The following is a 27,032-nucleotide window of genomic DNA, read 5'->3' on the forward strand; positions in this document are numbered from 1 at the left end:
CTTTTTTTATTTGAATTAAGGGACTGTATGGTCAGGTTTCAGGTGTGGATCCGAGTAGGCGGGTAGGATCGGGCATCCAGATTTAGCCATTTTTTGGTATCTTTCTACACTTTCTAAAATTATTTGGTATTTTTCTGCATTTTCTATTATTTTCTGTAATTGTTTGGTATTTTTTGCAGTTTTTACAATTTTTTGTGCTTTTCTGCATAATTTTTGCATCTTTCTGGTGTTTTCCGTGCATTTCTTGCATTCTTTTGAATTTTTTTGCATATTTTCTATTTTTTCTACAAAAGTTGTGAATTTTCTGTAATTTTTCTTCAATTTTCGTAATTTTTTGGTATTTCTTGACTTTTCTGCAATTTGGTATTTGTTTGTATTTTCTGCAATTTTCTACTATTTTTTGCATTTATCTACAATTTTTTCATTTTCGGGTATATGAATTGACTTTACTCGTTTTTGTCACATTGTAGTCTTGAGAGAGATGATTCTTTCAAAAATATTTTTTTCCCGACTAACTTTAATTAAAGCATGGATAAATTTAACCTCCATTTCGATATTCAAACCAACTTTAATTAAAACTGAGAGTACAATTAATAGTTGAATACAAATACGTAAGATTAATGAATAAATTGATAAAAATATTAATTACATTTGTAAAATAAATATAAAAAGTATCACATAATAAAATTTATTTATATAATTATTTTCAATTTAATTATAACTTAACTTTATAATTAATTAATTTTAAAGTTAATTGATAAAAAGTTAAATAATAATAACATTTCTATACTTACTTTCAAATCAACTATAAGTTAATTAGTTTTAAAACTAATTGATAAAAATGTAAACTTTAAAACTAGTAAAAAAAAAAAAGAAATTTTGGCAACGTTTTTCTCCCCTTTTAACGACGTTTGTGTCTAAAAGAAGAGGAGGAGAGAAACTCGGTTGCATATATGTCTTGTCCTTTGATAAAAGAAGAAGAAGAGACCCATACTTATTCTTTGTTCAATTGTTTGATTGGAAGGGTGATCTCAATAGTAGATAGGGAATGAGAGGGAAAAGGAGGTTTTCGGTGCACATGAGAGAAGTTGAATAGAGAGGGAAAGGGTTTCTTGTGCACGGGAGAGAGTTCGCATCAATTATTTTAGCGGTCTTTCAAATTTTTTACTTCCATTCAATCTCAGCCGTTTAATTGAATTCAATCTCAACCATTTATAAAGAAAAAATAAATTTATTTAATATAATTGCACTAAGCCGCTAATGTTTTAGTCATTTAATTATATTAATGTCTTATTAGTTGCTTAATCATTTATCATGGTTATTATATTATTTCACCAATAACTAATAGTTTTTGTTAATTATTTAATTATTTGATCATTCTATCATTTACTTATTTAACAATTTCATTGAATATTTTATTAATTATGTAATTATATTTTAAAAATTTTAATTATTTAATGATTTTTACTAGTTATTTAATAAAACAAAAATTAACTACAAATTTCTAATAGTTTTCATTCAGTTGGTTTGATTCAATTTGGTTAGAACTAAGAACCTAACATTTAAAAAAAAAAACACTAAGAACCTAACTAGCATTTCAACTTATCGATTCTTATGAACCACATTGAACCAAACTAGATGTCATAACCAAACTGAATTTAATATAATTTGGTTTAATTTTTTGTTCGGTTTGGACCCACTTATATTAGTATTCATAAACTCGTGAATAATATATTATTATTAATACGTATAATAATATATATCACTATTTATAAACTTATATATATATATATATATATATATATGCTTCAATGGGCTACACAACAGGAGGTACCATATCCCCCAACCCTAGTGGCAATAGAATTTGATCCTAGGTCTTTGCTACAACGACTAGAGATCCTACCAACTAAGCCACCATCAAACCAAGAATCAAATAAATTAGACTAAATTTTCTTATTTAGTTTGGTTTGATTTGGTTTTCATTTCGGTAACCAAATTTGAGTACCCCTAGCTTTCATTGCTTGTGGCATGACATTTGCTTTTTGAGATGAAAAGTGCAACACCAAATATGCCATGACCCATGCCTTTGGTTGTAGTGTGTTTGTTGTCTCTATGTCATTAGTGAATAAAGGTGAATGGGAATGGTTGGTCATTGTGTTATAGACTAAACTTGGATTTTGGTCACTATGACCTAAATAAGATAATGTTGCAACACAAAAAGGCTTCACTAAGAGGGGAGAATAGAAGAAATCTTACTATTGGGTCGGATTTGAATCAATTCAGGACTAGGTGGAACCAGTTCCAAACCGATAATAATCGAGACAATATATCTAGAACCAGAGTTAACTCATCAGTTTTGATTCCTACAACCATAACCAACCTAATCAGTTCATGAATATTGGGTTTGTCGAGTTAAACCTGACCCATCGAATGCCCTATTTCTATGTAATATAAAATAACATATATATTATCTATAATATACATATAGTTAAATATATGTGGGTCAAGTTAGGCCCAAGGCGGGTTTAAAGTATTAAGCCCAACCCTAAATTTTGGGGCTCTAATGAGGGTCCGAGCATCGACCAGGGCTTAAACACAAAATTTAGGTCCAAGAGTGAACTTTTCCAACTCACTAAAATGATCACCCTTGTTTTATGGCAAAAATAACAGGGTAAGGGGCATTCAGTACTTTAAAACACATAAGTAGCAAAAAATTTACCCAAGACCAATTCATTAGTTCTTGGGTTAGACCAGTTTGGTGGATAGTTTTGGCATTTTTTTGGAGTAAATAGGGTTAGGTGTATGATTGAATTGGTTAAAGGTTGGGTCATGGATTAACAATAATCTGATTAGCTGGTCTCGCCCGACTTTCTAAACATTGGTTAGTGTTATATGTTTTCTTATATATAGAATAAATAATGTTGTTTTGAAATATATAGAATATATATAGATATATACTGATTTATTTATATTTTATTTTAGTTTTTCATCTTTAACAAATAAAAAAAGTTAAAAATTACACTTTGAGGCAAAAAAATTGGTAAAGTGGTTGAAATAATTTATTAGTTATTTATGAATTTAAATAATTTATTTTAATTATCAATATTATTTTCATTCATGGTAATTAATTTACTATTAGCGGTTTTCATATTTAGTTTATTATTTTCTATTAATTATTAATTTACTTAAATAATTAAATTAATTTTTGATGATTAGTTTTAATTAGTCAAATAATAATTAATACTTATTTATTTCTATTTTAGAAATTATTTTCTTTTTATTAATGTACTTATGAAATTATTAATAACCTATTTTCTAGTTTAATTAAATATTTTAAATGAATATTATATGATTATTATTTATGAGCTAGGAATAAAATGATTGTAACTAAAGAAGATTAACTTCGTAATTATAGCCACGGAATTTTAATTATCCGTGGCTATAGTGATAACTAGCTTTTTAGCCACGGACAGAATAACTTTTAACCACGGACAAATTGTCAATAGCTAAAGCTCAACTTCTGTTTTTGTAACTTATAACCACAAATACATTATAACTGTGGTTATAAATATCTTTTAGCCACGGACAGAACAATTTTTAACCGCCAATAAATTGCCCATGGCTAAAGCTCATTCTGCTTTTGTAACTTTTAATCATAGATACATTATAACCATGGCTATAAATATCCTTTAGCCACGAACAGAATAACTTTTAACTACTGTCCGTAGCCAAAGCTCAACTTTTAACTACAAACAAATTATCCGTAGCTAAAGCTCAACTTCTGCTTTTGTAATTTATAACCACGGTATATTACAACCGTGGCTATAAATATCTTTTAGCCACGGATAGAATAACTTTTAACCACGGGAAAATTGTCCGTAGCTAAAGCTTAACTTTTTGCCACGGACATAAAATTGTCTGTGGTTATATCCCATGTTTTAGCTACAGTTTTTTCTGACCGTAGCTAAAGTTCCGTAGCTATATCCCCGTTTTCCCGTAGTGTATGGCCATTCAACCAACAAAAAAGGGGCCTTGACTGACTTAATCTAAGGAGAAGCCACCCACTTGAACACCTAGCTAGACAATGCCCAGTCTAAATCCTCTTCCCCTTCCTTTTATTCTTCCTATTAGAGCTCATTCAGTATTGTTAGGGCTCATTAGGTGGCTTGAGATGAATCTATGGGACCCAATAGGTGATTGGGACTTTGCTGTGGGTAGAGTCCTAGATTGACCCTAAGACTCTTATTGAGAGGAGTGCATAAGTTGGTTAAAGGGCAGCAGCTGGTTTTGCAAGTCAAAGGTTGATGGAGGATTTAGTTTTAATCCTTTGTTGAGATTGAAGATCCCTCTCTAAGTGGTTGTAAATCTCTGTAAATAGACCACACACACAGCTTTTCAAAAAAAAAAAAAAAAAAGACAAAACAGTTAATTGGAGAACTGACAAAAGTAAGATAATTGAAAATAAACTACACATATAACAGTCAGTCTAGTGCATTTCATTTCACTGTCATGGGAGTGAAAAATGAATTGTCCCTCTGAATGCGAATGCTTGTAGTAATCTAATTAATAACAAAATCAAAATTAAAAGAAAAACATAAAAGCAGCAATCCACACACGTTCATCCAACTGGATATATATGGTGTTTGAGATTTGAGCAATGGTGGCAGCAGCTATGCATTCTTTTCTTAGAAATATCCTTTCCTACGCTTGGTGAATCTGTTTAGCCCATAGGAGGAGAACAACATGTCTTTGAAGACAGGAAATTGGCTTAATGCAGCGAATGCCAGAACTGGGATAATAGCTAGAAGGGCGGGTGGGAGCATAACCTTCACAATCCCATTACGAAAAACCATGAAAATGGTAGTGATGAAGGTGGCTATCATGGCTGACACAGAGATGTAGAGAAATAAAAGACCCATGCTTAACATGCGAGGCAAGTGATGTAGGAAGTCGTCTCCTGTTTGGTGTGAGATATAGACGGATAGGAAAGACAACAAAGAAGCAGAAGCAAAGAACAGTGAGATCATAGTTGCTATAACAACATTGTAGAAATGGTTGTGATTAGTAAACTTGATGTGGATTTCGCCTGTATCAGCTTTTCCGGTGCCGGAGAGGGATGGTAGAGATAATGCTGTTGAAAGCATCACCGAGGCAACAAGTGCGGCCACAACCATACCCGAGTTGGCCGTGTCCTTGAGCCACTGCTTTGCATCATTCCATAACTCTTTATGCTCCTCCATGAATAGCATTGCAGGCGTCTGACCCTTGTTGTTTACAGAGTCTTGAAGGGTGGGTGGGACTGTATTTCCTATTAACTGCAGCAGAAGTAGTAGTTGATTATGTCCATTAATAATAAATTATTATTAGTTAGAGAAATAATTATTATATTTTATTTTACTCTTTCTAAATAGAAGAAATAGAAGAGAAAAATCAGCGTTCGTTTAATTTACGGTTAGAATCAGAATCGGAATCGGAATCAAAATCTTTTTTAATCGAAATCAGAATCGGAATCGGAATCAGAATGCCATTCCAACAGGAATGAAAATGTAATTCCGATTCTACTGCCCAACCAAACAGTTAAAATTACCTTGAACCACCGTAACTCGTTCTGCAACTCCTTGGCTGGACTATGTTTTTGATTGAGTCGATCAATGGGCGCCCGTTTTGCAGTTATATGCAATATGTTTTCCTTTTCTGAACTACGATATCTGACCATTTTTTGTCTTGGGAGATCCATTGAATCAATAAGGTTGAAAATCTTCTTTCGGCGGTGAATAATCGCTTGATGGATTATGCCCAAGTCATTATCGTCAAATAAATATGCAAACTGAGGACAATATCTGAGCATCTCCGTAACAAATACAACATTCCCAATTCGAATGGCGGAGAAAATGGTTGAAGTCATCAGTGCTTTGCTCTGGGCATCATTGATGTCTATTACTGAAATTTCCACACAAATTTTGTCCAGTAACCGAAGAGCATTGGGATATTGCAAATCTTCTGGGTTTATTTTCTTCAGACATGTGGTTGGTGCTGCAGAGAAGAGCAACAGAAATATATAATTAATAATTGACAAATGGTATGGGAAAAATTTAGAGATATTTTAAAAATTAATATTAAATTTAGAGATATTTTACTAGTATTCTATTGAATTATATATCCACATCAAATTAATATTTATATGTCAATAAAGTATGTTTGAATTTCATATATTTACTATAAAGAGTTGTAATTTGAAATATAATAGAAGTTATTTTGAAGTCATTTTATTTATGATATATATAGTATTAAGTTTTTAGTTTGTTTTGTTAACAATATATAATAATCAGATTATTTTTATTTATGATATATAATATTGTTAACAATTTCCATATCCAATCCAAGTTTGATTTAAATTCAACTCCAAGTGAGTTGGAGTAGGGTAAGCCAATGTGCAAGTGCCTCAGACTCGGTTCGCAAAATACTCAAACTCGGCTCCAAGGTTATCGAGTTTAGTTGAGTTTGACTCGAGTTGAGTAGTTAGCTAAGCCGAGCTAGAGATTTATAATACTCGGTTCGAGTCCATTGCAGTCCTAATCGAGCTTTTAATAAAACAGTATTTTTCAATATATTTTTTACAATATAAATAAATATTCGTTTTTGATATTAATTTATTTATAACATAAATAAATAAAATTGTATTCAAGTTCATAAAATATTTCATAATATTGATTTATTTATAAATTTTAATGCATAATCATGTTTTCTAATATATTTTTATTTATAATGTTTTAAATATTAATTTATTTATAATTTCAATAGGAGTTTATTTATAATTGGCTAGAGCCAAGTCGAATTTTGAGCTCAAGCATCCCAAGACTCGGCTTGGCTCAGCTCGGTTACACTCCTAGTCTTCACGACCTTTGAACCAATTTTCTATTTGAGTTAAGAAATTAACAGAGGTTGTGTTTGGATAAGCTCACAAAACCCAAAATTTAGGCTTTGTGATTTGGGGTTTAAAAGTATTTCGCCTTCGGAATATAATGTTTTTAAAAGAAATTCTTACCAAATTTTGAAAATGCTTTTTGGTTTCATTTTGTCTTCTCACAGCCCAAATTTCAAAAGCAAAAGCTTGTGCAAATAGAGCCTAGGATCTGATTTGTAATTAAATGGGTACGACACGGTTTTATCTTATTTTGATTTCAAATTTTGGCCCTTGACCACCTTTTTGAGGGAGAGCCCTCTTGTTGAGGGATGGCTTTTGTTTCTCCTTGACCACAGGGTTTGAAGGAGAACCCTGATGTTTCTACTAAAATCTGACCCACCAAGTTAACCATTATGATACCAGTCAAAATAGAATAAGGACAACTTTTCGCTCCTAATATCAATAACAATAATAAGAGTTTTAATATAATAATTAAAGCATGATAACTTTTTTGAAAAAAAATATCAAATAACCGCACCGCAATACATTCCTCTCTTCAAACAGGTAGATCTTCAAAGGTAGATTTGTGCGGTGGCGACATTCAAACGGAAGATCTAAGCATCAGAGAGAGAGAGGGTGGTGGTGGTGGTATGGCGACAAGATCTGAGTGAGATAGAGGGCGGTGTAGCAGCGGTGCAGTGGCCGGAAGATCTGACGAGAGAGGTAGGGAGAGAGAAATTTGGTGCACAGAGATAGTCGGTGTGGTGTAGTGGGTGGAAGATCTGCACAGAGTGCCACTGTTTGGTGATCCAGGAGGAGGAAGAGGTGAATGGTGCATCTCCTACTTCTTTTTTTCAAAAAAGAGTTATCCTGTTTTGGAAATTATATTAAAAGAGTTATTTTATTGATATTAGGGACAAAACATCCGGTAGAATCCCTCTTATTTTCCAAGGAAAGGAAAGAAAAAAAAGCTTTTGCCATAGATAAAAGACGGGAAGAAAAAGGGCACACACCTTCCATTTCCTCACAGGCTTGATTTAAATTTTCTTCATCTTGATTTCTGCCCCGACCGTTACAAAAGAACTTCAGATTTAAACCTTCAAAACGGACCAAAAAAATAAATATTGTACTTCAATCTTGCTAGACATTTTTAAAGGAAATAATTTTTATACACAGACGAGAGAGAGAGAGCCACATGAATAGATGCGTCGTTGAAAAAACCAACTGGATCTTCGGAATGCAGAAGTATTTCGAGCGAGTGAATGCACGGCTGTTTTCCCATGGATGTCTTCGGTCAAGACTAAATTTGGAAATCGATTGAATATATCTAAAGCCTCATCTGCATGTTAGAAATAAAATGAATACAAAGAGTAAGACCTGAGAGAGAGAGAGAGAGATTCATTAATATAACCCTAACTAATTTAGGTTGAGTTGGGACCAATCCAGTAGGCTGAGTTCAAGTTAGGGCTATATGGTAACATCTGAAGTCACTGAATTGAATGATTCAGTGCTTTATTTTCAGTCGATAAGATTACTAAAAAATAAAATATTGGAGTACAGTAATCATCCTAGGATTCAATCCAGGCATGGAATTCGAAACTCCTATCCATACTTATCCACATGACACTATAGTTGTACATTCGGAACATCTCCTATGAATGATAATATGTAAGTGCAGAAAATATTTAGGGGTAATAGCATATAAGGGCAATTTTTAGGGTTTAATATCAATAAAAGTAATACATTTAAAAAAAATTTCAAACATAGGTTAACTTTTTAAAAATAATATTAATAAAGGGCAAAAACATTGTTCATATTCTTCTTCTTGCCATTTGTTCACTAGAGCTGCCGCCCACCACCACCCACCACTGCTATCCACTGTTGCTCATTGCTGCCTCTACCTACCTCTACCTTCTCCTCCGGTAATGTTGCTGGAGGTGGCCAGAGGTAGAGGTGGTAGCGGCGACAATGGTGGTCATTTCTCTGTCCAATGCCACCACCTCCGCTCATCTCCGCCTCCACCTCCGACAATGTTGCCAGAGGTGGGTGGAGACAGAGGTGGCGGCGGCGGCGAGGGGCAGAGGAATGATCACCAGTGCCGTCGTCGCCAACTCTGCCTTGCCGGAGGTGGAGGTGGAGGCAGCGGTGGGTGGCTGTAAACGGTGGTGGCAGGCAGCGGCTCTGGTGAACAAATGGCAAAAAGAAGAAGATGAACAGTGTTTTTGTCCTTTATTGATATTATTTTTAAAAAGTTAACCTATTTTTAAATTTTATTAAATATATTACTTTTATTGATATTAAACCCCAAAAGTTGCCCTTATATGCTCTTATAAATGTAGTGAGGCATGGGTAGGGGGTCCAACTCATGAGCGTGCTATACAATACACTACTCCAATGAATCCTTGATGCTAAAGCACAAAGCATTCAGTTCAACTACATTCCCTTTACAATGACAATGGGTTTTTAAAACTAAGGGGTTGTTTGATAATAGCTGAAGTGGCTAAACTGATCAGAAAGCGTAGCCCATTTATGATATAATATATAGATTCCTCTGTTTGTCACTATTCCCAACTATACAATCCAATAAACAATAAACAATAAACAATACAATCAATAAAAACCTCAATTTATTGTACGTACCGAAAAAATTGACGTTGATCAATGAAGTAAGAAGCGTAGCCCGGTTTTGGTCGATCTCTGCACTCACACATTCATAATCTTTTGGTTTTGCTAACCCTTTGAACTTATCTTCCTCCTTAAGTGTAATGGGGCATAAATAAGCCACCAAATCCTTGTGACGGCACTTGGCTGCCAAGGCAACGGCCGTCATGTTTTCGAACTTCATCAGCACCAGAGCCTCCACTTTATTCACAAGGACCTTTGCAATTTGTAGTTGTTCTTGTATGACAGCAAAATGGAGGGCTGTTGCTTCGTTGAGTGCCCGTTTCTTTACACTTTCTTCATCCATCCTGAGCAACAGCTCCTTTACAATACTTTCTTTTCCAAACTTAGCTGCAATGTGAAGAGGGGTTTCTCCATTCACTGTGATTCTAGCGGTCAGGGTTCCTCTATTCTTGTTTACAAATTCTTCCACTTTACTCCATTCACCTGTTGCGATTGCATTGAAGAAGGGCAAACACCATGTATAACAAGTGCTCACTTTCCCTGCTAAAGCAATTTATGTTAGAATAGTTTGTTTGGTCAATAGTACATAATGGTCAGGTGATGTAACTTAAATACCTACTAGCTACCATGGCACAAACTGGCCAGTCCGGATCTGGTAGGCGCAACATTGTAAGTATGTTTAATGAGTATTTAGAAATTTTTTTGACATTTGTCCCTTAATTCAAATACCTCAGCCTAAAGATTAAACCCACTTTTGGCAGTTGTCAGAATATTTATGAAGTACTCATTGAACGTGCTTAAGTACCATATTGTGCCGATTAGATCCGGTCTCCCAACTGGCTAGGTGTTCAGATCTTTTACCCGGTGGGTGGCTGTGGTGTCATGTGGATATGTAGGAGATTTGGAGTTGCTGGCTTGTATACAAATTTGGTTGGGGCAAATTTGAAGTTGGGTATAGAAATTGATGAATTTTGCAGTATTCTATGATATTTCAAAAAATAAACAAAAAAATTTGAAATTGGGGCAAAAAGACTAATATGGGCAGATGCGTGTCGAGATAAATACCTTTCCATCTTGGGCCGAAGTCATCCATTTTCCCATACATTACAGCTAATTGGTCCCAAATAACCTTAGCTGGGGACAGTGATTTAATGTATGGATGGATCTTGCGATCACAGGTCTCTTCGATTTTCATCAAAACTTTTAAATCTTGTTCTACCCAACCATATTCTGCCTCTTCTGGTTGAGGTTCGCTGATGTGATGCCAGAGTCCCTTTTCAGACAGATACTCTTCCATATTTTTCTTCCAACTCTTATAATTGTCTCCAGTTAGCATAGGAACATCTTCTGTCGAAATCATGTAAAGAGAAAAATATGAATAAATAAAAATAAGTAAGGGGGTCATGAATATTCCAGATCTCATCATAACAATTCTACCCACACATATTCACATGACATCGCAGTCACACATGAAGAATATATCATCCTCTTACATTAGAATATCTGTATTATATAATGCCAATACTTGTGTTGATAGTGGTCTCATAAAAGTTAAATAATATAATACATTATATATAATTAATATTTGTACATGTACATATCATATATTCTTACATTGTTTAATATTTAATTTCAATTGATAGTGGTTCAATTCAAAAAGTTCTCTCGGGTTGGGCTTAGCACTAAGTTACAAATAATACATGCTCCATAGCTACACAAGTTCCAGCAACCCAAGCTCGATCAGGGCTTTGCCACTTTTATCCTTATGATGAGATGGTGAAATTGAAAGATAAACTTTTTATTTTTGAAAGAACAATGTACCTTGACTATGAAAGCCTTGACAAATTTTGAATTGAAAACTATTTATTTTTCGGTAATTGTTTTAAAAAAAATGTTTGATTACAGTTTTTTGTCATCGAACATGGGACTAGGTGATGTTTCAATTTGAGCCTATGGTTTTTGTGCGATTCATATTGACCAATATTAAATTTTTTGGCTTGGTCATGGCCTTACCTATTTCCACCCTTTGTCCCATACATAAGCCACATTTAATATTGTACATATTAGTTTTTGGACAAAACAACATGTGGCACACTAAGAAACATGGGGTTGACAATTCTACAATATTCCTAAGTATTGGTCAATATGCATTAGCATTAATAATGTATTGATATTGTATTGGTTCTGTATAGTACATGATACAGATTTGTAATAAATGAATTTGTTTGAGGCCCTACAATAAGTGTATAAACTCCTTAATTCCTTATTAAATCTAATAACTCTCAAACTCTCAATTATCACTTCCTCTTGTTAAGGATGTTATAAAGTACTCCCAAATCTATACTATTAAAAGTTTGAATGATAGTGTGGAACTTTTGCTTGACTAAAATACCTTTTTTTTTTTTTTGAATTTGACCCTTTATAATTATAAAGACATAAATGTAATTTGAACAATCACTTTTCTCATTTAAATATTATATTTAAGGTATTAATTCCCATTAGCATTCACTAAACCATAATATTGACTAGAATATCTCTATTTCTAAATTTGATCATTCTCTAATTTTGAGAGCACAAAATGTAATTTTAGTTATTACATTTCTCCTCATTTAATTCTCTCATTAAGTCTTATATTTAGGGCATTAACACCCATGACTATAAAAATACAAAAAAATAAAAAATTGCAGAAAACATTTGGGTACATCTCTAATATCATATATTCAACATATTACACAAACAAATAAAAATAATTTTTATAAACATAAAAATATAAAAAAATTATAGAAAAGTTTGGAAACATATTATTTACTACCATTATCAACACCATAAAAATTGCAATGTGTAAAGCATGTGCATACTAGTTCAAATAAGTCCCTCAATCAGTTCCCACTTCTCATTAAGTGACAATGCTTCAACTAAGTATACTAATTTAATTTTGAATCTCATCTAAAAATTTAGGTGTCATGTGCAATTGCAAGTTTTTAAACTCTAGCCTGCTGGCCATAAGAAAGACTAAACCCCTTAACGTCAAGATACACCACAAAAGTTGGAAGTGAAAAAAAAAGGTTATACCACAAAAGCTACTAGATAAAGTAACATGCATTTTGTTTTGTTTTGTTTTTTTTTAAATGAAGTTACAGACAATTTAAAATTTTGACTTTTCCAATTCATGTTTATAAAACCAAAACATTAAAGAATAATGAAAATAAAGTATATGGATGTACTCTAATCTTTTTAAGTTTTCAAATTTTCTAAGTACTTCAAAATAGATTATAATTTACACAAAACTTAAAAAGATTAGAGTACATCCATATACTTTATTTAAATATTAAAATTAATATACACATGGATGTACTATGTAAATTCAAATAAATATAGTATAAGTGTCAAGTGACTATCAAGATGGTATAAGCAATTAAGCATAGATTATGCATTTCTTCTATGCTTAATTGCTTATACCATCTTGATAGTCACTTGACACTTATACTATATTTATTTGAATTTACATAGTACATCCATGTGTATATTAATTTTAACATTTATCTGGACATATATCTAAAATGCATTTTATCACTTCTCTTAATGTTTTCTTTCTGATACACTACATTTTTGACACTTTCAACTTTGAGCCTTAGTTTTATAGCATTTTTTAACCTTTTTTGGAGGGACAATATTTAGAGTACAAAATTCGAAGTTAATAATAAATTTACATTCCTATTATCAAATATTGAGTTTGAAGTTCAAATTAGACATTAAACTGACATAATTACATATAGATAAATATAGAGTGAAATTACTCATTAAAATATAGATAAAAGCATGAGAGCTATATTAATAAAGGAGTATGTATCTTCTTAAAACTATTGAAGTCTAAATAGATTATAATTTACACAAAACTTAAAAAGATTAGAGTACATCCATATACTTTATTTAAATATTAAAATTAATATACACATGGATGTACTATGTAAATTCAAATAAATATAGTATAAGTGTCAAGTGACTATCAAGATGGTATAAGCAATTAAGCATAGATTATGCATTTCTTCTATGCTTAATTGCTTATACCATCTTGATAGTCACTTGACACTTATACTATATTTATTTGAATTTACATAGTACATCCATGTGTATATTAATTTTAACATTTATCTGGACATATATCTAAAATGCATTTTATCACTTCTCTTAATGTTTTCTTTCTGATACACTACATTTTTGACACTTTCAACTTTGAGCCTTAGTTTTATAGCATTTTTTAACCTTTTTTGGAGGGACAATATTTAGAGTACAAAATTCGAAGTTAATAATAAATTTACATTCCTATTATCAAATATTGAGTTTGAAGTTCAAATTAGACATTAAACTGACATAATTACATATAGATAAATATAGAGTGAAATTACTCATTAAAATATAGATAAAAGCATGAGAGCTATATTAATAAGGGAGTATGTATCTTCTTAAAACTATTGAAGTCTAAATAGAAAACAACCATGTTTGACCCTAAATGAGTCTCAAGGATAGCCTACCCATATCCTTTACAATTGGAAGTCTGAGAATATTTTCAATAACCAAAATTCTTTATTTATAATTTGGGCTCAATGTAATTAAGTAAAGATTTAATCTTGAAGGTTGTTTTTGGTTATATTTCTAATAAAATGTATGCAATGAAGTAGAGTATAATGAACAATCCATCAAAAGAAAGAGTCATTACATCTTTCTACAATTATTAGAAACTAAAAAAAAATTGATAAGCATTTACCAAGTGAATGTTCATTCACATCCATTGTTGGATCCATAGAAGGTGATAAAGGACAAGCAGAGATGTACTTGTTCACAGCAGCTGAACACAAAACACTTAAAACCATCAATACATAAGAGTTAATGAAATCAATGAAAAATGTAGAAGCTAGCTGCTAGAAGTCATAATGGCCAAGTGAACAAAAATGTTTTCTTTGCTTTGACCAACTAAGAAGTGATTATATGCAAAGGGTAAAAAAAATCCCCATTACATGAAAATGAAATTATCCATTATAAATAAAAAATATATACTCATGATTAAAATATGTGTCTTTTGTTTTCTCTTGTGCTTTGTTTAATTTGTGTAAGAAAGTTTTTTTTTTCTTAGAAAAGAAATTATGAAAGAATTTTTTTTCAAGAGCATTTGAAATGGAATGATATTATGTAGATTTTTTGTATTCTACATGGCATGATGGTCTAAAGGGAGGTACAATATCAAGGTTTTCTTAGAGGCAATAACATTTGTGAACAAATTTTTCTACATAGGGTTAAGGGAAGAAATTGTATTATTTGGAAGATAGTGATGAGATTAAGTTGGGGATGTGGAATTGTAATTATAGTTGAGAATATAATGAAAATTAGCAGGGTTTTTCAATGAATATAGGTGCACATTTATAACCATACTAGATTTTGTCATATGTACTTATAATTTGTTTTGTTGTTTGTAGTTTAGAGGTGAAATTTGGTAGGTTGTTAGATTTGAAGGTTTCAATTTCAATAAAAGTGTCTAATTTGTCCATGAATGTTCTAATCATGAGATATTTTAGGTATGATGTTTCAAACAATTAGAGGTGTCCAAATGGAATTTATGATGAAAGAATAAAAGAAATGTTTGGTTTTGATTATAGGATTTGGTAAGGAGTGCTTGTTTCACACAATGAACTCCTTAAATAAAAGAAAAAAATAAAATTCCTTCAAAACCAACGATTTTAATTTATGGTGGAAACAAATCATAAAGATAGCCAAAGAAATAAAACCTGATTTTTGTTGGAAAATATGTGATTGTTAAAAAGTGCAAGTCACAATAGATCAATCAATTTACATTCTCACAAGGGTGATACTTCATTTATAACAAGACATAATATTACAGATTTGTAGGTTAAAGTTCATGATTTATGAAGAGAGGATGGCAACTGAAATGAAGATACCATTAACACCCCTTTTGACAATTAATCTATAAGATGTATACTACAAGTGAATATTTTCAAACAAATAAGACTAAATTAGTTGGTACGGAAACATTTAAAATCCATAAATATACTATCAAATCAGGGTAGTTTCTGAAACAAACTATTAGACATTATATGCCCTCAAAGTTCAACATTCATTGTAGACTATTTCATTGTGAATAATGTTTGATTTTCTAGTACAATTGCATATGTCAATTTGGTGTGCTTTTTGTGTAATGCGTTTGATCTGTATTTTAGGACTACATTATGAGACTTACATAATCAATATCTAGACAAAATATTCTATACCGGTAAATGAACTGGGGAAGTTCATTCTAACAACATTGACCATTTAGTTAGACCCAAAGTATAGGTGTGTCACAACTGCTACATTTAGGCACAAAGTATAGGTGTTGGTATTTATGAAGCATTAAATTGTACCATTTCTAAAGTGCTCATGAACTTTTTGATTGGGTTATTGCATGTAATCCTTAGACTTGGTAATGATACTTTGTCAGGTATGAAACTTGTTTGCTTTTGATATACAGACCAACAAGATTGTTCTAGGGTTCTATCTAGGTATGTGAAGTAAAAATATTACTTGGAAAAGTGATCATTGTGATAGGATTTGCCATTTTGTCAAACAAAGAGAATATCACTACACATATTTTTTTTGACGAAAGCTGAAAAAGTGTTATTAGTGGATTTCAAGTGTTTTGGAATTGGTTTTGCAAAATAAATATTATGCAAATAAACTGTCTTAAAAATATGTTTGAAAAATATTTTTCCTAGGTTCCATCATGGTAAAGGGTCTGAGGGAATAAATTCTTTCCCAATCCCATATATGATATTAATCGTAAAGAGATAGCATAAATGCAAATGTTTAGTTAAACTCCTTTATCTATTAGACATATTTTAATTAATTTGAACCAATGGGCTTGGGTATTTAGGGTGACAAAATTCAAGCATATTATATTAGACATTAATGGTCCAATATGAGGTGCAATTACTTGGGACAATTTCTTCTTAGGTAAGGAGGGAATACAACCTAGGTGGGTCCCACCTTCTTAGTATATTAGACAGAGTTCTAATATGATTAGAACTTAACTAGTTTGGCTAATCTATAGATAACTGAATTAAGAAAGCTACTAATCAATTGCCCTTTCTAAATTGGATTATGATCCTTTTAGGTAATTGGAATAGGACTCTAGGCTTTAAATACCTAGAAATTGACCAACTCAAGATCATTCTTACACACATACAAGTACTTTCAAAATTTGACCATCAAAGAGACAAACACTACTAGATTTAATCTAGGGTTTTTGGGTGTTCTTCTTCAACCTATTGAAACCAGTTTTAAATTAGATTAGGTTGACTAAAGACATAGATCAACATAGTACTTACATCTAAAAAACTAGACAAGGTTGTCACTCAAGTTGCTCTAGAAGACTTGGGAATCGAGCTTTAGAGGAATGGAGGGAATATAATGATTGATAGGATAAGAACTTTCTTACTAAATGTAACATCCTTGTTTGACTAGATAATTCCATCCAAAAATAGTATAAGAATGTCTCAACCCGTAAGGAGATATTGGAAAGAATAAAATCCATGTATAAATAGTAGAATCATTATGCCAGAAAAAAATGTCTTCAAAGTGTTGATGACCACATGCATGTTTGAGAGCCAACCGGTTTATGAGGATGTCATGAAGATGATAGACTTTATAGAACAAACCCCAACAAACCCCACCCATTTGGGGTTAGTTCTCTTAAGTTAGGTTCCCTTCCCAAGTATTCAGACTAACCTGACTATGGCCTAATCATCTTGGCCCCTACTATAGGAATCCAAACTGATAATATAGGTCAAGCCCAACAGCCGTGGATGCTGACTGCCATTCATGCATCTTTGGACATTAGACCATCCACCCGATGCCTAATGCAAGGGGCAACACTTACACCCCTTACTCAAAATGTGGTTGACCAAGGGTTAAGCCATCGACTAGCCTACTTTGAGGAAAATATGAATAAGTTACGGGGTAATAATTTTGACCTAACTAGCATTGATTGAACAAAAGGATAGATTACCCCTGGCTTTAAGTGGCCAAAGATAGACTAATATGATGGCACTGGTTACCCTAAGGCCTTTGTGAGAATGTATTTATAAACATTAAAGCCCATGGGCTTGACTGCTAAATTACTACTCCAGATGTTCCCTAGAAGTTTAACTAAACCAGCTGTAACTTGGTTAATGAACACATATCCTAATACAATTAATACTTGGTCAAATCTAGATAACGCCTTCATCACCCACTATTCATACAATACTGACATTCAATTGTTAAGACACAAAATAGACTTAGTCAAGTAAAGACTTGATGAATATTTCACTGAGTTTATAACCAAGTGGAGGGCTTTAGCCACTCAAATGTTAAAAAGGCCCAATGAAGAGGACCAGATTTGTATGGTCTTGAAGAGTTTGAATACGAAATATTCCGGTAAGCTGACACTAACCCATCACCCTTCCTTTCATGCCCTCGTCTATGTTGGTTTCCAAATTGAAGATTCACTAGCAACTGGAAATATAATCCCTTTAACATCCTCTCATTCAGTATGGCTTATGGCAAGAATTAATGAGCCCACTAAATATTTGAAAAGCCAACATTGTTAGGTAGAGCAGTTAGGTGGCGACTACTTTTATCAGAATTTGACATCACTTATGTGACATAGAAGTCTATCAAAGGATGCACTATAGCAGAACACTTAGTAGAGCATTCCTTACCAGACTATGAGCCATTAAAATCTGAATTCCTTGATGAAGATATCATTACCATAGAAGCAAAGTCAAACCTCCATACATAACCGTTAGAAGTTGTATTTTGATGGTACAAGAAATGAGGCAAGTAGAGCAATTAGAATTATACTAGTTTCTCCAAAGGACCCCAAGTTCCACTTGTGTTCAAATTGGGATTCCCTTGTAGCAACAATATGGTAGAGTATGAAGCATGCATTGCTGGGTTAAGAACAACTTTGACATTAGAGGCTAAGGAGATAGATGCCTATGGTGACTCCTTACTTATCATTAGTAGGCAAACCAGCAATGGAAAATGAAAAACTAAGAATGAGAGGCTGAAAGCATAGCATAATCACTTAAAAGACCTTGCCCATCAATTTAGGAGTATCTCATTCCAACATATGGCTTGGGAGCTTAATCAACTATCCAATGCCTTAGCCATGTTTGGATCATTGGTTGAAATGCTTGAAGGACACATCCATCCAATTATAGTTGAGAAAAAGGAGGCCCAACCTATTGTTACACCATTAGTAATACTGTTGTTGTTTTAGATGGAAAACCTTGATTCTATGACATCTAAAGATATTTGGAATACTGAGAATTCCCAGAAGGTGATTTGTACAAAGATAAAATAACTATCCAATAGTTGGCATATCAATATGCCAAGATGGAACCTATTTTCTTTTCTTGAAAGAGAAAGAAGCAAAGGAAATGATGAAATAAGTACACATGGGGGATTTTGGGCCTCACATGAATGGGTATATGCTAACAAAGAAGATACAACACATGGGATACTATTGGAGCACTAGGATTGAAGATTGTTGCAAATTTGTTAAAATATGCCATCAATGTCAAATCTATGGGAACCTAATCCATGCATCACCCGTTAAGTTACATAACTTAGTTTTATGGCTATTCTCTATTTAGGGTATGAATGTCATTGGTATAATCACACCTATAGCCTCCAATGGACATGAGTACATTTTGATAATAGTTGACTGTTTTACCTAGTGGGTTGAAGATGCATCTTATAAAAATGTCAATCAAAAGCATGTGGCCAAGTTCATCATGAACAACATCAATTGTAGTTTCGGATTCTACATGAAATTATCTCAAGCAATGCCCTTAATTTTGACAATCAGTACCTTGATTCTCTCAGTGAGAAGTATAAGATCAAAAGGCATAAGTCCTTCCCTTATAGACCTCAAAGTAAAGGAATTGTTGAATATGCCAATTCGTTATAAATATTGGCATGAGAAGCTCCCATATGCCCTTTAAGAATACCACACCTCCATTCATACCCATACTGGTGCAACACCATATTCTTTAGTGTACGGAATGGAACTGGTACTTCGCATTGAAGCCCATATCCCAAACAAAAGAATCTTAATGGTAGACATACTTTTAGAAGAGGAATGAATTAAAACCAAGGTGAAAGAGTTATTGAATGTGGATGCAAAGAGATTGTAAGCTCTATGTAACATCACATCCTACCAGGAAAGAATTGCTAGAGGTTTTGCCAAAAGAGTATGATCAAGGGAATTTCGACTAGGGAACTTAGTACTAAAAGATATTATGGGTGATTGTCTTGACCCAGGGGTAAATTTAGATCTAATTGGGAATGACTATACACCATTAAAGAGGTACTTCCTGGTTATGTACTGAAGCTCATCAACCTTGATTGTAAAAAAAGAGAAAAAAAAAGAGAGAAAAAGGAGTCCACTAGATTGAAAACCTAAAAGGGAAATCCAAGTAAAAATTAAGGCACCAAAAAAACTGATGATGTCTTTTTCACCATTTTTACAAGATGAAGTTGATACTAGGGGCACCAATAATTGCATATATTCTTAGTAAACTATGGTTGAAACTTGGCCTCTTCTTTTCAAGAACCCTTAAATTAAAATTCCTTTAAAGGAAACCTATTCCATCATACTTAGGGGGTGTTCATTTTTTGGATTTTGGGAGGGGGGAAAGTTGGTCAATGGGATTTTGGTTCCCATTGACCAAGAATCCCATGTTCATTTTTCAGATTTATGTGGAGAATAGAGAAAGTTTATTTTCCTGGGTATCACTTACCTGGGTAAATAATAGCCATCTCCTAGGTGGGTAAATACCTTTCCCACCTAGGGGGAAAGTTGAAAGTTGCTAACACTTGAATGGGACAAAAATGCCTCTTTTAGTAATAGACTTTTATGACTAAAATGGTCATTACCTTATTTACTTAGGAAATAAAAGAACATGGGTAAATGCACTTACCTGGGTAAGTGTTTCCCAAGAAAACTTACCTAGGTAATTTGCATTTACCCGAGTAAATAACTTATTGAAAAGCGAACGAGGCCTAAGAACATCCTAAGTATAGAAATCACACCTTCTCCAAACAAAGGGGTACATGGTGAGGCTAACAAAGAGGAAAGAGAAAGAGGAAAAGAAAGGATAAAAGAGGAAAGAGCGAGAATGACACTCAAGGAGGCAACTACTTATGTCTTAGGCAAGAGTTAATGAAAATCTTAAATAATCCATCAATGGTAGGCCATTTTTGGCTAAACATTTACCATAAGCCACCCAATGATTATATTTAATCCCTTGTAAATGACTTCAGACTTGGCCTTTTTCTTTTCATGGTTTCTTTAAAAAATCCAAAATCCAAAAATATTTTCCTTTAACCCCATTTATCTTCCCCATGGATTTTTAAGGAAAACACACCTCCACTTTACTAGGGGTAACATGGTCAAAATTGAAAGCAAACAGAAAAAGAAGAAGAAAAAAAAAATTTCTCACTAGGAAAGAAAAATAAAAAGAATGAAAAGAAAAGATCATGACCCCAATTTTCCAGTCACTCTTAGAGAGGTGATACATCACACTCACAACCCCTCAATCAGCCCTAGGTACCATCTTTTGAGCATCTATTTTCCTAACCCAAGTCCTAAGCTATGTTTCATCCTATAGAAAGTCCTCCTTCGATAATTAAAAATGACAAACACCTCAAGATAAAGACACATAGTAGTTAAACTCTAAGAGTTCCCTTCTAACAATAAAGGAAAAACCGAAAAATATGTAAAGAGGAAAAATGAAGGAAAGAAAGAAGTCTAACTATAGACCCTACCTCGTAATAAGCACTCCTAGCAAGGTGATTCATTACACTTGTAAACCCATAGTGTTATCCTTGAACTTTGGTCCTTCAGATCCTCTTTTTCTTTATCAAAAGTGTAGGCCTCATTCATCTTCAACAAAGTTCTCTCTTGGAAAAATCATCTTCTTGACCTGTTGAGTTGAAAACTTGGAAAGGCAGATCAGGAAAAATCTAGGGTCCAAAAAAAAAAATGAAGAGATCCTGTGAGCAATTGGCATACTTTTCAGCATCAACACACTACAAGGGGCAGTTTGACACCAAAGACCTATCATTTGTAGCTGAACTACCTAAGTTGACCATCAAAAGGAAATTCCTAACTGCAAAGAATGATGCTTGAAGTCTCATCCAATCCAAACATGCAATCATTATAAATTTCTAGTGGATTGAACTCGATAAAAGGTAGAAAGATAAGCCATGTCTTGTCGAGGTTTTATCATTGGTTTCAAAAATAATTTTCAAAACACCAAAAGGATTTTGTTTTCAAAAGGTTTTCAAGCAAATGCTCTAGTGATGGCCAATGATGATAAGTCTAGGTCCTCCATTATAAAAGGAAAAGAATGAAAAAAAAAAATCCACTTAGATAAATTTGATTCCACAAGTCACTAAAGCTCTCTTTGCCTTTTGTTTATGCATTCATCATTCATTAGCATTTATCTAATCTTACTTTCCTTAAAGTGCATTAGCAGAAAATAGTAACGTCAACTCCAGTTACCATGACTTGATACTAGTAAATGCTAGGTATGCATTCATCACTTTTTCCATTTCTTAAATCATTCTAGCACTATCATTGCATTGCATCCATAACAAGAGGGTTAAATCACATTGGCCTCTAATCTCATATTAGGTGGTTGACTTAACTCTCAACATCAAAGCATATTTTGGACTTGAAAGCCAAATTCCCAAAGAACCATGCATATTGACTTACCCATGTCAAATATGTATGGTTAAGGTGTAGGAACATGCTAGGTGTCTCTTATTCGAGTTTAACAAAGAAATACATTGGAGTAACATTCCCAAACCCATCATTTTTTTTGTAAAAAGGAATTTTCTCATGGACAAAAATCATATTTTTCTTTTTCAACTTTCAAATCATGCATTTCGAAAAATCTCAAAGAATTTTCCAATGAAAGATTTTGTAATTCCTTTGTTGCAAGGACTATCCAAGTCCTAGATAGCCACACAATTGTTGTAGGTAAGAGATTCTATTTCAAAAACTCCTTTAAGAAGATTCCACGATTTGCTTGCACGAGATACTACAATCCTTTTGTCAATAGCCAAATGTGCTAGACAACTATGGGAACACACTGTTGGAGGAAATTCCAGGGGAATCATTTCTAATCATCATTTTTCTTATATAATTATCATTTTTATCATGAAAAGGTTTTTCGAGCAATATTCTTTTGAAAATGGAAAAGATATTTCAATGCATTTCTATGCAAAAATGGGTAATCTCATCAAGCTTTGTTGTTTGGGTTACCATCTTTTAACAAAGATGGGCAATCTGTGGACACCCCATTTTTGCACCCTTTAGTCTTTATCTATCTCTTTGCAGCACTTTGATTTTCAAGCGGTGCTTCAACTAACCTCTCAGGTGACCTATGGATATTTTTGGGATTTTTATTTTGAACAATCAAGTTAAACCAATCAAATCAATAGATATGTAGAAGCCTAAAGTCCCGTATCCGATGATACCTTCGACACTATTCCCCTTATGTTGTAAACCCCAGAACCAGAATTAATCCCAAGCCTAATGTCACAAATCCGACCTAATAGGCACGTAGAGCCCAGAATTTCAAATCTGACAATACCAAGATTGCTCAGATACGACACTATTTACCCTTTTATCTTAAGACCTAAAGCCAGAACATATTCCGACTATCCAATCAGGAACCGCCCTAGCCAGAATCTATTCTTCACCAAATTTCAGCCCTTAAGATTCAATGCAAGATAAGCCCAAATGTCCCTATAAATAGGGGTCCTCTCCAAACCCAAAAGGACACACAAGAGCTCGAGGAAACCGCCCTTGCCACTAGTGAATTTTCATTACATTTTCTAGATAGGAGAGTCTACAGAAGTATCTTACATGGAGAGTAAAGAATGTGTAGCCCTTAAATTTTTTCGAGTACATCTTGCAAAGGTTGGAACCATTTGTCCAAAACATCTTTTGGGACTTTGTAAATTCATAGAAGAATGAATACAAAAGTCCGTTCATTTGAATCACTTTCCTTCATTATATTTTAGTTGTTATTTTATTTTGTCTTTTTCTAATCATCATTTTCTTTCTTCCTCTAATTATTGTTAAAATTTGATTATTGTGTTTCACTGATGGCATGTTCTATTTTAGTCAACCCTTGCATCTAATCATGCTTCTATGTTATTTTTTATTTTATTTGTTTATTTTCTTCATTTAGTTATAGTCACTCTTTTGCACATATTATAACTTCATATGCATTTCAGAAATTTTACAATAGGGAAGCAACATTTTCAAGTTAATTCTAATCTATATTAGAGTCATGTGCAATTTTGATTTATCTTACTCATTCATCTTTTAAGGACGTTGTTCAATTTTGTTTGTTTTTTTTTTTCTTTTGTTCTCTCATTAACAATCATCGCATTAGTTTAGCTTGTATTGTTCTCATGCAATTTTTCTTTCAACCAATGTTTTGCTTCACTTCATTATTTTTCTGCATTTCTTTAGATCTTGCTTTTCCTAGTCAAGTGTCATTCCTCTCACTAATAATCATTCTGATTAGGCTAGTTTAATTAATCCATTTTCAAGTTTGTTATACTAACATAATTGTTGCTCTCACTAGGTTCTTAATCTATCACTAGTGAGTCTCATCTAGATAGGTTTTGATATCATTTCTTCTTAACCCTTCATTATAGAATCTCATCTTCATTTGGTTTTTTGTTAACTCTTCCCCATCCCATGTTAATTAACATAGTTGAAATCCCATCCTTGATGGTATGATTTCTCCACCTAGTTAATGCACTACACTTCATTGTGTTTAATATCAGTCATTCTCTATATGCTTTCTTTATCATTAGATTTTTTTTTTTCTTTTGGTACTACTACTTGGATTGTTAAAATTATCTCATTACCATTGGTGGTTTATCATTTTCTAGCACTATTTTGGCTCTATTTTGGGTCAAGAAAATAAACCAAAAATGTGAGATAGGTCAGACGTTTTCTAATGAACATTCTAAGAAGAAATCCAAGACTACTAGGATAGAGTTGCATCATCTTCAACTTGTTGTGGTGCTATCAGGAAGATTCAAGCTTGGGCGTGAGCACCACTTTAAATTCTGCATTTGTAGACTTCAAAATTGGGTAGTTCACTGAATCTTGATCAAAAAAGGTATGATCTTTTATGGTCCAAGAATCCATTTGATCCAATGAGAAAACCAATTTTCTCACTAGTGTGATTTTAGCATTGGAGTTTTATGAATTTTTAAAATTCTACCTCTCTAGTTTCTGGGATTTTTGGGACATCATGATCATTTGATGATCAACTCTTAGCCTTTGTGTTGAATCTAATAGAAACCTATAATAAATGAATTAACATATCAATTCCTTATTAAATCTAATAGCTCTCGAACTACTACAACCACTTTTCTTTTTAAAAAAGGCCATAAAGTACTCCCAAATCCCAATAAATCCCTCAATCAGTTCCCACTTTTCATTAAATGACACTACTCCTGCTAAGTCTACTAATTTAATCTTGAACCTAAAAATCTTAAGGTCATATGCAATTTATAAGCTTTTGCAATCTAATTTAGAGGTGCAACCAAATCATGCTCTTATCGAATAGTTTAAGCTCAAGCTCGATTGATATATATATATATATATTATAAACATATCATATATATTTTTATAATATTAAAATTTATTCATTTTCGTTCTTTCAAGCTGAACTTGAACTCATCAAATATTTAATTAAACTGAGCTCTTCAAATTGAACTCAAACTCGAGTTTGAAATCAAGCTTGAACCTAGTAGTATTTTAATCTAGTTGAGGCGAGACATGCCAAATTTTGACTTGACTTGACTTGACTCGATTACACCCTACTCTAGTTTGTTAGACACATGAAAAACTATATCCCTTAACATCAAGCTATACCACTAAAGTTGGTAGTTATAGAACGAAAGCTACTTGTTAAACTAACATGCATTTTATCTTTTTTTAAGTCACCTTTATAAAATCCAAAATATTAAAGAACAATGAAAATAAGTCACCTTTCGAATGATTTACTCTTTACACAGTATTAAAATATGTGTTTCCTATACGCTTATAACATATTTATAGCGGCTTGTGACTTATATTTAGTGTTATTAATGTATTTTTGGGATGCATTTGAGTTTCCATAACACATACATGTGTATCTTAATTTTAAATTGTACCCATGCATATCTGAAATGCATCTTGGCACTTTTTCTAATGTTTCCTTTCTTAAATACTATACATTTCTAATACCTTCAACTTGGAGTCTTAGTTTGGTAGGATTTGTTAACCTATTTTGGAGGACAATATTCACAGAGTAGAATTCAAAGTTAATGATAATTTTACATTCCTATTCTAGAATCTAATACTGGGCTTGAAGTTGAAATTGTACACTAAATTAACATTATCATACAATAATAGAGTAAAATTGCTCATTAAAATACAGATAAATACATGGACTTTGTATTAACAAGAGATTATCTTGTTGAAACTATTCAATCCATAAAAAGAATAGCCATGTTTTGCCCTAATTGAATTTCAGGGATACACTTACCATATCCTTTGCAATTGGAACTTGGAGAATATTTTCAAGAGGTGGACTTCTTCCTTCTTAACTTTGGCTTAATGTACTTAGGTAAAAATTTAATTTTAAAGGTTATCTTAGGTATGCAATGAAAAAATGAACCATCCATCAAGAGAGAGAGAGAGAGAGAGTGAGGTTTTTATTACGTGAAGGTTCATTCACATTCATTGTTGGATCCATAGAAAGTGATGAAGGGGAAACTGAGATGTACTTGTAAGCTGTTAAAGAAAAAAACATTTAAAACTGTTAATGCCTTAGAATAATAAAATCAATGAACAATGTAGAAGCTAGTTGCTAGCAGTCATAGTGGCCAAGTGAACAAGGTGTTTTCAAATTTCACCTTCCGAGAAGTGACTATGAGCAAAGGGAAAAAAAGTACCCCATTACTTGAAAAAGTAATTATCCATGATATGGTTAAGTTAGGCTAACCTCAAAACCAAAAAAAAAAAAAACAAATATGGACTAATGAACAAAAATGTGAATCTTTCATTTTGTTATCTTTTGACTTGTTCAATTTGTATAAGAAAACCATATTAAGAAAAGAAAATATGAAAGAGTTCTTTTTTCAAGGGCATTTGAATGGCAATTATTTGTGTTAATTGTAATTATAGTTGAAAATTTGTAAACAAAGTTGCCCATAATGGTAGAGGGGAGAAACTCTATTCTTTGGAAGATAGTGAGATTAAGTTGGCAATATAGAATTTTAATTATAGTTGATAATATAGTAAAAATTTGCAAGGATTTATCCATTAACATACTCACAAATTTCTTAACCTTGTTAAATCTTGCCTCCTCTATACTTATAG

At 32.7% G+C, this 27,032-nt stretch overlaps 1 protein-coding gene across 1 annotated transcript; it reads right to left on the bottom strand.

The window, feature by feature from the left end:
* Nucleotides 1–4,429: 4,429 nt before the first annotated feature.
* LOC104608122 (uncharacterized) lies at nt 4,430–26,443 on the bottom strand. Its single transcript, XM_010274018.3, has 8 exons — nt 26,373–26,443; nt 14,295–14,375; nt 10,595–10,876; nt 9,545–10,069; nt 8,100–8,243; nt 7,918–8,001; nt 5,588–6,033; nt 4,430–5,315 (listed from the first exon to the last, which is right to left on the bottom strand). Exons 1-8 carry the CDS (start codon nt 26,404–26,406, stop codon nt 4,686–4,688), a joined length of 2,226 nt encoding a protein of 741 aa, XP_010272320.3. The 5' UTR covers nt 26,407–26,443; the 3' UTR covers nt 4,430–4,685.
* Between the last annotated feature and the right edge of the window lie 589 nt (nt 26,444–27,032).

The sequence above is a fragment of the Nelumbo nucifera genome, chromosome 7 (assembly GCF_055504915.1).
Source record: "Nelumbo nucifera cultivar China Antique chromosome 7, China Antique-T2T, whole genome shotgun sequence".
Lineage (NCBI taxonomy): Eukaryota > Viridiplantae > Streptophyta > Magnoliopsida > Proteales > Nelumbonaceae > Nelumbo > Nelumbo nucifera.